Genomic DNA, 13879 nt, shown 5'->3' with positions numbered 1-13879 from the left:
TGTCGGACTGACACTGCAACATCTTCTTCATTTATAAGTCCTTGTCCATCTGCTTAAAGTTCAAACAATGTCAGCCACCATGTCCATTTTGGTCGAAGGTCACTAGTTGTATGCAAAAGAAAAATGAAACTCCAAGTGAGTACACTGATTGGTTTTGTCAGTCAGCTGCAGCATATAGTAGAAAAGCTGAAACATCAGAGAAGGTACTGGACCATAAAGGACCACTCATTTGAACATGGTACGATGGCCTTTTATTAGAATACAGAAAAGCCTTGTCATTCCTAGATTTAACTTGGTCTAACAAAATTCTCAGAAGTAACTTTAGACACATTAGCTACTTGGGAAAGAGACAAAGAACTGCTTCTGAAATCTGTATAAGACTGCAGATGATAAAAACAAATGTACTAAGAAGAAAGGCAATTGTCATTATTGTGGAAATTCAGGACACTGGATGAATGTATAAAAAGCAAAAAGACTTACAGAAGAAAATGAGCTTTACTCAGCTTCTACTCAGTGTACTGTATATGCTGAAGCAGCTTCTCGCCACTTCACCAACCTGTTGGAGCAGCTTGCTTAGGTTTTGACTATCATGGCTGTGAGTTATTAATTTACCCAGTAACGTATATCAAAGATTACGTATAGGAAGATGACTCCTTCCATTGAGAGAATGGTAGTTACGCACACTCACAGCCTTTAAACGTATGCTACAGCACACTCCAATCACTCATACATCCTCTGAGCAGTGATGTTTTTGCTATGACTGATGTTTCATTGGAGGATGAATATGTTGCACGATTAAGTTTTCAAATCACCTACAGGGACAGACTAGGACACCGACCAGTAAGGAGCCCAGGAAGAACCGAAGTGCAACAGGTCTTGGGGAACTGTTGTGAAGACTTCCTCATAGGTCTTCCCCATCCAATAGTCCATACTTACCTCCCTTGTCCACACATGGGTGTCACATGAATTAAGACTAGGTCAGAAAAACCCCTATATAAATCATGGAACTTAGAACCACTATAGGATCAACAGACGTCTAAAATGTATATACATGAGTACTGCTGGTCTGCTGTTTTTTGTTTGTGTTTCAGGTGTGTATGCGCTATGTCGTCAGACATCCTTAAAGATGATTTATGAGGTCAAAGAGGCAAAAGAGAGTAAATCTACATGGTAAAATGGACAACAGAAAACAGACTTTACAGATATTTAGATGCCATGGACTTCAGGACTTCCTCTCGTATGCTATATGATTTTACTTCATTTGCATGCTTGCTTTGAGGTCATCACCCAAGCACTACAATGTATAGCATAAAAAAAATGACAACAATCTTCATTATTGTCACACACGTGGACTCTGTGTTGTTGTTTTTGTCGTGTGCCTTGTGCTTTGTGTGACCTACTTTAGTTAATTGTCTTATCGTCTTCACCTGTGTCTTATTTATTAAGTATTTACATGTGTATTTAAGTCCTGTGGTTTCAGTTCTGTTTATCCAATCTCGTCGATGTTTTTGTGGTTTAGTTTAACTGTCTGTCTGCCTACCTGCCCGAGGTATTATTTCTGTATATGTTTTATATTCTCGTTGAGTGTTCCTTCTCTCTAAACCACACCGTGACAATTATTTATGTTTTAATTATACTGTGTTGTAACTAAAATAATAATGATAATACAGAAGGTTTTTTTCAATCTCCTCACATTCTTTCTTACCTGCCTCAAAGTCACATTTACACAGATGGACCATTGGGGGAGGGGCCTTTGTATCTTCAGGTGAGAATCACAGAATTTTAATGGAATTGTCATTCCCTCACATACAAGCTTTCGGTCACAAAACAATGTTATTTTCTATTAATGAGTAAGTATAATGATTTCACATCGTTTTGAAGTAAATATTGTGATTCATTGACTGGAATCACAGCAATACTGAGCACAGTTCCTATTTTTAACACAAATCATTTTTTATTTTCATTATTCTTACAGAATCATTATTTTTACAGAGAAGACTAGGGAGATCTTTGTAGCCTTTCGTCAGTAATTTATAGGCACAAGGGAGCGAGTCCAATTCATGCATACAAGCCCAGACACTGACTGAACTGTGGTGTGTGCTTATGTAGTGATCGTGGTCATTGGCTGATGAAGTGCAGGTGTGACTAGCTAGAACTCTTAATGAGCTGATTTGCTACATCAGTTTTCAAATCATTAGAGGTTGTAATAGAAAGAAGATCATTAGGGACTATTGATTTTTAATAGATTTTATTTTATCAGCATTTAAAACAAGATATTAGATTGAATAGGTTACACTGAACAACATTAAAAGTAAGTTGTAAGTAACTGTGAAAGAGCCAATTAAAATCCGAAGGGTGACGGAAACAGAGCTTGTGCACCGATCTGCAGCACAGGTAGCCAGCTATGGGCAGCCAATAATCCAAGCAGCAGAAAATCTAGCTCGGACAAGCAAGTAACAGGATCGCAGGATCCGCTGAGAACTCAAGAGTGCAATAACAAAACGTAGTATTAACAGATCTTATATAGCCCTGCTAATGATCCATAGTTAATGCTGATCAGCTCACAACACAGAGACACACAAAGATGAGACAATAGCCACGTTATTGCGCAAATCAAACTGCGCAAATTAAAATTGTGAATTCAAAATATGTGACAATTTCGCAGAAACCTCAAATATCACAAAAATGTTTATGCTCGCATGAGGTGGTTTTCAGGCAATTCGAAAAAAGCAGGTAATTTTTTAGCTGTGTAGGATATCAACATTTAAACGGAGGGACCAAAAGCTGAATTCCATATAAGTGGAATTTCATTTAAAACAAGAGAAAGGTAAAACATACAAGTTGGAGGAGGGGCAATGAAATCAACTGCTAGCTTTAAAAAATAAGGTTTCAATTTAGGGCCCATCAGGGCCTGCTGGTTTTGAAACATCTAAAGATTTACGTTGCATTGCAGTACTCTCCAAAATTTAGGAAGACGTAACTTGGGAGAAGAACAGTTGAGTAAATTATGTGCACTGGTGGGGGGGGCCCAGGACCAGGGTTGAGAAACAATTTCCGTGAAACTGTTCTTACGCTCACGCACTATTGATAAATGAGGGCCCTGGTTCTGTACCACCAAGTTGGATAATTTTGAAATGAAGGTTGTGATGATTATTATAACTGATTAATTAATTAATGGCACACAAGTGAACTATTGCATTGTTTTCAAAGCCCAATTCCAATACAATTAATTGGTATTTTAAAAGCTCAACAGTCAGGTGTAGTTTTTTCCTTTAATAAAACAGACAATTCCAGCAACAATTCCCACCACTCCCACAGTAACAGCCACTCCACAGAACACGACTGGACCAACACTTGGGAAGGCAACCTCAACATCAACATCTGAGGGATAAAAAAACATGCATATGAGAGTGCATTTATATGATGAAATCTGCTGACACATGCACACATATATAAAAAAAAGTACAGATATCTGTTTATTGATTCTGTTTGAAATTCACACTCACCCCATATTTTGGTCTGGGTTTGGACATTGAGGTCTGCAAGTTTCACTGTGCAGCTGTAAACATCTCCCTCAGCAGGCATAAATTTAAGAGTAGAAAAGATGTTAAAAGTTCCATCTTTCTTTGGACGGTACTGGCTTAATCTCATGCCCTCTGTCACATTGATATTATTCTTATTCCAAGAGACTCTGACAGATGGAGGATAGAAGCCAGTCGCATAACAGATAAGGGTATTCTCAACACCCAGCTGTACATCATCCTTTGGATAGATGGATGTCAATGGAGCTTCTACAGATACAAATAAACAAATATATTAAAAAAAGGTAACGGTTTTCACTTTTTCAAAAATTTAAAACAAAATGCATGGATGCAATGCATTGATACATATTCTCTCTACTGTTTACGTTCACTTAAGATGTTATCCATTCTGTTTACAAAAATTCTATTCAAATTGGAAATTTCCTCAATCCTCTGTGTGTATACATGCTTCAGTGTCTGCGTTCAGAAACCAGACTAAATTAAGTTATCTCTTGTATCATCAAACATATTCATATCTTTGCTCTTCACTTCTTTCCACATATTGACATTTAATGTTTTATGAGACATGAGACACCTCTAGCATCACTCTTTAAAAGTTTAGCGAAAACAATTATTTCCTACAATGACATTACAACAAAGCTTGTATCAATGACAGAGTTATACAAAAAGTGACATAGAGAAAACATAAAACACTTTAGAGTTCTGCATGGGTCTCAAACTTAGGCCCTAGCCTGGCCCTGGCCCTAGATGCTCAGGCCCAAGCCTGGCCTGTGGCCAACAGTTTATCAGAATTACAAGTCCATATTTTAGCTCATGGGTGTCATATTTTTTCCCACCTTCTACCAAAATAGCATGTCCTACTGTATCGGATGTAAAATAGTTGAGTTTTGTGTGTAATAGAAAAAATTATATTTCTTTTAAATATTTTTTTGTAGAAAAAGCATTTTTTGTTTGTTAAATGTACTTTTTTTTTTTTTGTAAAAGGAAAATAATGATCAAGCAGAGCTGACCCATCTAACCTGCGGCCTATTATTCATCAAACTAAGATTGCTGTAGAGACACAAAATAATGCCATCTTGTATTTTTAAACATTCGCTCACTAAAAAAAAATCCAATTTTAAATGAAAATTGGCTATTAGACAGCTTCAGTGCAACAGTCCTTAATGAAACAGCCCCAATCAATCAATCAATCATTTTTATTTATATAGCGCTTTTAACAACACAGGTTGCATCAAAGCACTGTACAGTATAAAGTAGAAGAGTATAATGACAGGGATGTATAATGACAGGGATGTATAATGACGAGAGTGACCAATTTCTTATTAAATGCAGAGATGGTCTCTGTAATCAATTCGACGTTAAATCACTAGAAGTTAATTGTCCCCAACCAAGCAAGCCAGAGGCGACAGCGGCAAGGAAACAAAACCCCATGCATATAGAATGGAGAAAAAAAATCTTGGGAGAAACCAGACTCAGTTGGGGCCAGTTCTCCTGTGACAACTAACTTTGATTTTATAAAGTAGAACTGTTTGAGAAGCTGCGCATCTCCTTTTTAAAGATGTGTATATATATATATATATACAATATATATATATATATATATATATATATATATATATATATATATATATATATATATATATATATATATATATATATATATGTGTGTGTGTTTTTTTTTTTGAGACTCGTCCCAGGGACGTTGGAATGCATGTAATGATTATCTGGAGCAGTAACTGGGGTATTCCTTTGCAGGAACAAAAGGAACCAGGACATGAGAGCACACGTGGAATCCACTCTAGTTCCTCCACACAAATCATGGGCTGACAACCATACAAGATCCAAGAAGGTTAGTAGGTGGGCACTTTAGAGCACTGAGCCTCTGCAAATGCTGGAGGTGAATGTGAGCTGAGTCCCACATGCTCTCACTCCCTCAGAACCAGTAGTCGACAGCTGGAACCTCGGAAGGCTCTCCTAACCAGTGGAAAAGCGGTGGCTGGTAGCAGAGTATGTAATGGAACAGGGTGAGGCCAGTGGAATTCAGCTTGAGGGAGCTCTGTGCATACTCTGCCCACAGGGGGAAGCAGCTCCAGCTGGATACAGTTCCTGGATCTTTTGCTCAGTCTGGCTGTTAGTCTGAGGGTGCAAACCAGAGAACAAGCTCCTAGGAGCTGGAAAAATGCATTCCAGACATGAGAGATGAACTGTCAGACAATGTCTTTGGGGATTCTAAAATTCCTGAACACATTGGTAAATAGATGTTCAGCAGTGTCTTAGGCAGTGGGCAGTTCAGCAAGGCGAAAAATTTACAGGCTTTCGAACAACTACCAAGACATGTGTGTAACTGTCAATATCAAAAAGGTCAGTGAGGAAGTCCACACCCAAATGGGACCAAGTTCGGTTAGGGACTGGAAGTGGAACAAGCTTGCCAAGGGAAGATGACAAGGGCTTTTAAACATGGCACAGACTGAGCAAACTCGGATGTACCTAATGAAGTCAGGAGATTCTTGTGGTTCTGTTGTCACCACAAAAGGATGTTGGGCTTCCTCCAGCTAATGCCGCCACTCCTCTAAAGCCATCTTGATGGCCACAAGTGTCTGGTTTACAATGTCGTAATTCTGCTTCACCGGGGACAGCTTCTTATAATAATAAGCACAAGGTTGGAGATTAGGAGGCTAATCATACACTTGGGAAAGCAAGGCCCCCACCCCCATGGTGGAGGCATTCACTTCGACTACGAATGGGACCTGGGTGGCAAAGAATAGGGGCTTTGCAGGAGGCAGTCTTAAATAGTTTTGAAGGTTTACGGTTGCTGGAACTTGGGACTTGGCAGGAGGGAAATCAGAGGGGCAGACTATAATCCTTAATGAACCGGTAATAGAAGTTGCTGAACTTCTTCACTGACAGGGGTCAAGGCAACTTCCTGACAGTCACCACCTTCTCTTTATCCATCTGAATCCCATCGCGGCCAATGAAGTAACCGAGGAACTGTCCCACGAGGCAATGAAATTCACACCTTTTCTGTTTAAGGGAAAGGTGGTGCTGTCTTAATTTTATCAGGACCTACACCACATGTTGCCACTGGTTGGCCAGGTTCCGGGAGTATACACGACACTCGTAGTGGCCAGTAGGGATGATGAAAGCCATCTTCTACTCTTCTCCCCTGATTTTTTTAATCTACTCACATTCTTTTTCAATTTAAATCAATATATTGTTTTCTGTTCAATCATTTTCACATTAATTTTCATTCATTCTAGCCTACAAGACTAAGTCTTATGCAGAACTATTCAGTATGGGTTTTGTGGCCTTATTTCAGCTACTTTTAATTTCTCAAAACGTACTAAACACACATAAAAAAAAATGCATACATGTACATTCATCTTGTTTACACATTATTGTAGCACAGTTTGTGCTGATTACAAAAAAACAACATGTTGGTCAATAAAGTTATAAGTAGCTGAAAAAAGCACAAATATCAGGGCATGTCCAAATATCACAATGGCCAGTCAGAGACAGCACTCATTAAAAATAATAAATGACATTCACTTTAATTGTGATTCTGGCAAAATACCAGTGCTGGTACTACTAGATCTTAGTTCCCTTTCGGTCGGTCACTCTGAGTCACGTCGGATATAACCGACGAACTGGGATCTTTCTTCGCGAGACCAATCTACGTTGAGTATATTAAAATGAGCCAATGAACATTGGCATGTGCTAATTGCATCCAGCTGCCCCTGAACACAATATGAGTATAAATGAGCAGCGGGTGCAGCATATATTCATCTTTTTGCTTCAGAGCTAAGCGTGACACGTTCTGTGTCTACCAGGCATACGGATTTAGAAATGGTGGCTATGCTTGTCTGCCACCACCCTTGATGGTGGTGAAGCATGGGGGTATTTGGAGGTCCCACTTTGCATAATAGAGCCAGTCCCTCCAGCCGAAATGAGGACGGGGTTTTACAGCCCTTACTGCATAGTGCACAAGAAAGGAGGTGAGTTACGATCAATCCTGGATCTGCAAGTCTTAAACTGAGTACTTTACAAGCTCCCATTCAAGATTTTGATGCAGAAATGCATATTCATTGCGTCCATCCCCAGGATTGGTTTGCAGCAATCCACCTAAAGAACGCATACTTCCATGTTTTGAACATTGCAGAGGCTGCCCTCGCTCCACTGAGAGAACAGGGTGTTTGTGTTCTCAACTACCTGGATGACTGGCTCAAGCTAGCTCAGTTGTGCGAACACAGGGACAACTCACCCGCCACCTCCTCCTCCTGGAGTCAGAAGCATCTGAGGTTGCTTCGTGCCATTTATATTCCAGGCGTGTGCAACCAGGCAGCTGAAGAGCTGCACTCCCCGGAGAGTGGAGACTCCATCCCCAAACGGTTGAGCTGATTTGGGAGCATTTTGGAACTGCTCAGGTATCCCTGTTTGCCTCTCCAGAAACCTGTTTTTTTTTCCCTGACCAAGGAAAAGCTCAGCACGAATGCACTGGCACACAGCCATGCATTCTTCCCAGTGAGCCTTCTTGCACAGATACTGTGCAAGATCAGCGAGGATGAGGAGCAGATCCTGCTAGTGGCACCCTACTGGCCCACCTGGACCTAGTTCCCAGAACTCATGCTCCTCAAGACAGCCCCTCCTTGGACGATTCCTCTGAGAAAGGATCTTCTGACCCCTTGTTACACCCACGTCCAGACCTGTGGAAACTCTATGTCTGGTCTCTGGACAGGAAGTGGAGGCTCTCAGGGACCTACCTCAAGGTGTAATTGACACCATCACTTCAGAAGCAAGAGTGCTTTGAATTGGAGCCTGTTTGTTGAGTAGTGTTCTTCTCCCTGAGAAGGCCCCCAGGATTGCCTGATCAGAGTTGTGCTGACTTTCTTGCAGCAAGGGTTGGAGCAAAGGCTGTTTCCCTCCACCCTTAAAGTCTATGTGGTTGTGACTGCTGCAAATCATGACCCCATAGATGGGAGGTCTGTGGATAAGCATGACCTAATCATCAGGTTCCTGAGGGGGGCCTATCAATGAAAACTCTGCTCCTGTTCTCATTGGCCTCCATCAAGAGAGTAGGGGACCTGCGTGCCTAGAATTTGGGCCCAATCAACAAGTAGTGTGGCATTGTCCTGAGTGTTAGCTTGTGGCACCTCGCAGATATATGTAGATACCTGGCAGATATCTGTAGAGCTGCGAGCTGGGCGACCCCTGACACATTTGCTAGATTTTATAGTCTTTGTGTGGAACCGGTATCCTCCTGTGTTCTCACCTCAAACAAGTAGAAGCACTAAGAAGCCCGGTTTCATGTCACCTTGTTAACTGCTCCAGAGTGTCCATACAGTAGACCCTGTCAAGCTCCTCCATTCCTGCCAGGCCCTCACTCGATGAATCCGTGAAAACCGGTAGAGGGCTGGGAGCCATGTAAAGTACCCCAGAGGACTTCATGTTTGTATTTCCACAGTATAGCCTCAGAGCCTTGTGTTTTCCCGGTAGACCTTCTGCAACCCTAAGAGGGTTCAATTTTCCATATGCACTGAAATACTGTCCATATGAGAATACATTCCAAGACCTCCTACGGGAAGGCTGAACTTCCACACGTCCCTGTTTACTAGAACGTGGGACGTTCCCCAGTGTTCTAGTCTCACTGAATGGGAAGATCCCAATTCCTCTGTCATATCCAACGTGACTTGGAGTGACTGACTGAAAGGGAACGTCTCTGTTAAATATGTAATCCTCATTCCCTGAAGACAAAGATGGTCTTTACTGTTTTGAAGACACAACGAGGAAACTCAGGACCTCTGATGAAGTCATGTGATGGTGTCACAAGCCAATGGTCGTGATGGATTAAAGGACACTCTAATCTGATTGCGTGTTTACTATGTTTTATAATTTCGTACAAATGTTATCGACTTTGGGATCGCTGAGGGGCCGGGTCACTGGCTCGGCTCCTCAGCAAAAACCTGAATATGTGCTGCACCCGCTGCTCATTTATACTCATGCTGTGGTCGGCGGCAACTGGATGCGATTAGCGCATGCCAATGTTCACTGGCTCATTTTAAATACCCTCGAAGGAGGTTAGTCTCTCAAAGAGAGATCCCAATTCTTTGGCCATATCTGACGTGACATCTCCATGATATCCAGATTTACCTTGCCTTATCTCCAAATGACTATAGCCCTGTTTACTCTCTCTGCCAATACATTGAAAAATTAAAAGCTAGATGTGCCAGAATTTTATTTAGTTAAACAAGGACAAAACTTAGGTCAGTTCATTTGGAAACAAAGATGTTGAGGTCAATGCATACCTTGACTCTAGGGGTCAAACAACTAAAAATCAAGTCAGAAATCTTTGGGTGATTCTGGAGACAGACCTCAGTTTCAGTAATCATGTCAAGGCAGAAATCAACTACATCAGCATACTATCATCTCAAAAACATTGTGAAAATTAGATGTTTTATTTGTAATCACTTTTATTTATCTATATAGTGCTTTTAACAATACAGATTGTATTAAAGCGCTGAACAGTATAAAATAGAATAATACAATGACAGAGAAGCATAATGACGAGATAAAGACATGGAGAAACTTGTTCATGCCTTTCCATCACCAGCAGGGTGGATAGCTGTAATCGTCTGGTAAGATATCTGTACTTTTACTTTAGTTTTGCTTTCATCCACCGCTGATCGTAGTGGAGAGTAGACAAATATAGATTTATGAGTAAAAACACATCATTCATAACTTCTCTTTTAGACATTACAGGTTTATTCAACTAATATTAAATATTAAATAAAAAGGTTTTTTTTTCTCGTCCAACTAAACAAAAACAAGTTACAAAATCATTGTTTTCACTACACTGCTTTTTGCACTTTTTTAAGTTAAATAGATCAGCAGCTCCCCTCCAACTGTCTGAATGAAATGCCTACTTAACTACAGCCATACATTATAAAAAAACATCCTATGTTCTCTGTTTTCCTCATTTATTATCCTGTTTCTCTCAGATGTCAGTAAAATCAGTTGCAACCTTTGGTTCACGCAGACTTTAAAAAGGGGAACAAGTGTTACCAATATCATGTTTAATACACCAGTAGTATTGATGCTCATTTTAAAATGTGCAATTTCACAACAATTTTGCATGTCTTACCTATTTCTGGTGGTGGGTTCTCCAAATCTGCAATGAACATGTGTAAGTTGCTTTTGCAAAATGCCACCTCTGAAAGACCACGTTCATAAAATTCAGCAAATGCCATAGGTCCAGAAAAAATCGGTATTGTCAGTATTCCTGTCTTGAGATTAAAGTTGGCATGCCATGTCTCATCTTCATCATATCCAATAAAAAACTCTTCTTCTGAATTAGAGCATACTGAAAGCTGGTAAGCTTCATGTTGGATAGCTGATAAAAAAACACAATATGTTTAACAATACAACAACATTTATGCACTTCATTTACTTTTTTTAGCATGTATTGTATTGATTATGTTCTCCAGGTATTACAAGAGCTTGTCATCCATGAACAAGGACCATGTAATTCATGGGGGTGGTGACAGTTTTCAGGTGGCAGTTTATGGATGAGCCCTGGATTAAAATAATAAAAAAATAATAATCTTACATTTAAAAAATTCTGACTTTATTCTCACAATTCTAAAAAGGAAAAACAATTTCATTCTCTTTTTCCCCTTAGCTCAGAATAGTTTTTTCCACCTCAGAACTGACAAACGCACTATTTTTCAGTTAAATCAATTTCCATTCACATTCTGCATCTTTCATACCATTTTTTTCTCTTTAATGAGAATAGTAAGACTGTGGGCCTTAGGAATATATCCTCAGGATGGGACTAGCTTACCAAGTTCTGTACATTGTTCAGTTCTGTTTTGGTGATTGTGAGGTGGCATAGTAGATGAAATGCAGCAATAGATGCAAGTGCAACAGTTAAACAAGCCTGTCTTTAAAGAGAAAAAAATTATGGAAAAGTAGCGTAGTGACAGACTAAAAGCTGCTGTTCATTGATTTCACAAAACACTTATTGTTAATAGTCCACTGGTTTTATACCGTCAGAAGTCAGAAAGGGCTTTATTACCAAGTATGTTTACACAAACAAGGAATTTGACAAGGTGACATGAGCTTTCACTGCACAGAAAAATGCAAACATTATACAGTAACACTAATAAAAAAACAACAGAAAATTACATAATGCATTAAATAAAACAGAAAAATGTAACTGTTTAAGATTGTACAGGTATATTTAGTGTGCAGTTTTAAAATGACCGTCATTTTGAATTTGAATTGCATTGCATTGAAAGCATTTTCACTGTAGCCTATTGTTTTTTTAACATTGAAAGAATGTTAAAAGCTCCATGTGTGGTACACTTGGAATAGAAATGTCCGTTAACTAGAGGATTAATAAAGAAAAAGTTATTTCTATGCCATTATTCTTTGGTGACTCCATTGGTGCTATTTGCATTGCGTGGATGTCACTAACTAACCCATTGTGGTGGCTTATCTGGACAATTCGACTCAGCTACATGATTCAGATCACTTGCCAGCCTCCCAGGTTCAGTGGTGTTTTACTCAGTTTCATTCAAGATGCTCACACAGAAGCACATTACCAAATGCCCCAGGATTGGTTTGCAGTACAAAGTCCTCCCTTTTGGCTGTTCCTGGCCCCCCGTCTTTACAAAGGTCACGGAGAGCGGGGTATTAGGAGTATTAGGCCCCTTCTGGCTCGGTCATGAGAACAGTTGTGTGAGTTGCCAGTTGCACTTTGATCAGTGTAATATAAACATCATTAACATAAATTAACATATATTTTTACATCAGTTTATAGAACTGATTGCTTCTAATAAATCAGCAGGCAAGCAGGAAAATCTATACCTAGGCCTGATAACATTCTGATCTTAAACTTATGACTTTAGGTTTTAAATTTTCTTAGGAGATTTGCTATTCGTTTGGAACAACAACACTCGTCATAAACAACCTTAGGCCTTCAAACCTTAATTGTGAAAGCTTTAAAGGACAAAATACACTGCTGAATGGCATCCACGATAGAGAGGGATGTTCTTTGTTTTTACATATCCAAGCCTTCTGCTGACCTCTGAAGCAGACAAAGCTAGTTAGATCTTTTAAAGTTCTCTATGTTATCCAGGTTTATGTGCAAAGTGCGCACTGGGCACAGCAGAAATAGTTCTGTTTTTTCTCTCATCATGAAACACTTGCATGTTCATTACTTAGTCACTTTCAAGATCACCCCAAAAGGAACACCACATAATGAAAGCAACTAGCCACCTGGTAGAGGCTCTAGACCGGTGGTCTCAAATTCAATTCCTGAAGAGCCACAGCTCTGCAGAGCTCCAGATCACACCTGCATGAAAGCATCTAATAATCCCAAAGACCTTGATCAGCTGGATCAAGGAGCTAAACTGTGCAGAGCTGTGGCCCTCCAGGAATTTATTTTGAGACCAATGCTCTAAATTGTGTGATCTACTATAGCCGGTAGTAAAACTGCTCTTTTATACAGTATTTTGCTTATTTAAGCTCTTTTGGAAGTTCACTAAAGTGCCTAGAAGAAATTCTCTCTCACTCATGCATAAGGAAAAGAGAGCCTATGCAATATGTTGTAAGGATCCAACAAAGCTTCTAGGCAGACATGAATGGAGAGAAAGAGCGCAGATAAAACCTGAATGTGATCTGTATGGATATGGATACATTTTTGCAAATTTTTCAAACAAATTCTCATAGTTTTTTTCTGAAGTATCAGGGGTTCCCATTTTGGGGCTCCCATTTATGCATGTGATCAATAAATAGTACTGAGTTTACTGTATGAAGTTTTACAAAGTTAACAGTATTACAAAAAAAAAGAGCTGATAATATTAATGGTAATCTCCATGTTAGCCTATAATACTCGGTTATACATGGTATGTTCTTAATTAGCCTACTTCTAAACACATATTTCTAATTTCCACTGAAACCGCAAAACACTAAAAGAGAAAGGCAACCCAATTACATGCAAAAATAACTCATCTGATTGTTGTAATTACTAAAATGTAGAAAAATCATTTCATTTTGTTTTGCTGATAAAGTAAAATGATCTCATTACATGATTGGAAATTTTTGTACTAAATTTAGAAAATAACCATTTGCTTGTGTAAAGTACTTTTATTTATAGTCCACTAAAATCTTATATTTAAATATGAAAGAAAACACCAAGCAATAATACTTACATAAGTGTGCATCAGTTGAGAGAACAATGGAAAGTGTGAGAATGATTATGTACAGCTCCATCTTGTTATATGAGAGTTAAAGAAACATCAGAGGAATATTAACCTGAGGAGAAAAAAGCCAGGAATACA

The 13879-nt window shown here is 39.3% G+C and overlaps 1 protein-coding gene across 4 annotated transcripts; it reads right to left on the bottom strand.

The window, feature by feature from the left end:
- Window positions 1-2231: 2231 nt before the first annotated feature.
- LOC122331576 (RLA class II histocompatibility antigen, DP alpha-1 chain-like) lies at window positions 2232-13869 on the bottom strand. Of its 4 annotated transcripts, none has more exons than XM_043229121.1 (6): window positions 13751-13848; window positions 11377-11472; window positions 11028-11108; window positions 10678-10926; window positions 3507-3791; window positions 2232-3381 (listed from the first exon to the last, which is right to left on the bottom strand). In XM_043229121.1, exons 1-6 carry the CDS (start codon window positions 13809-13811, stop codon window positions 3254-3256), a joined length of 900 nt encoding a protein of 299 aa, XP_043085056.1. In that variant the 5' UTR covers window positions 13812-13848; the 3' UTR covers window positions 2232-3253. The 4 variants fall into 4 exon arrangements, with proteins under 4 accessions (XP_043085056.1, XP_043085057.1, XP_043085058.1 ...); XM_043229122.1 differs by having other exon boundaries at window positions 11377-11476; window positions 13751-13834; XM_043229123.1 differs by lacking the exon at window positions 11377-11472.
- Between the last annotated feature and the right edge of the window lie 10 nt (window positions 13870-13879).

This window comes from Puntigrus tetrazona, unplaced genomic scaffold (genome assembly GCF_018831695.1).
Source record: "Puntigrus tetrazona isolate hp1 unplaced genomic scaffold, ASM1883169v1 S000000001, whole genome shotgun sequence".
In the NCBI taxonomy this organism is placed as follows: domain Eukaryota; kingdom Metazoa; phylum Chordata; class Actinopteri; order Cypriniformes; family Cyprinidae; genus Puntigrus; species Puntigrus tetrazona.
Note: the sequence above shows the minus strand (reverse complement) of the source record. Positions and strands in the feature narration are given on the sequence as shown.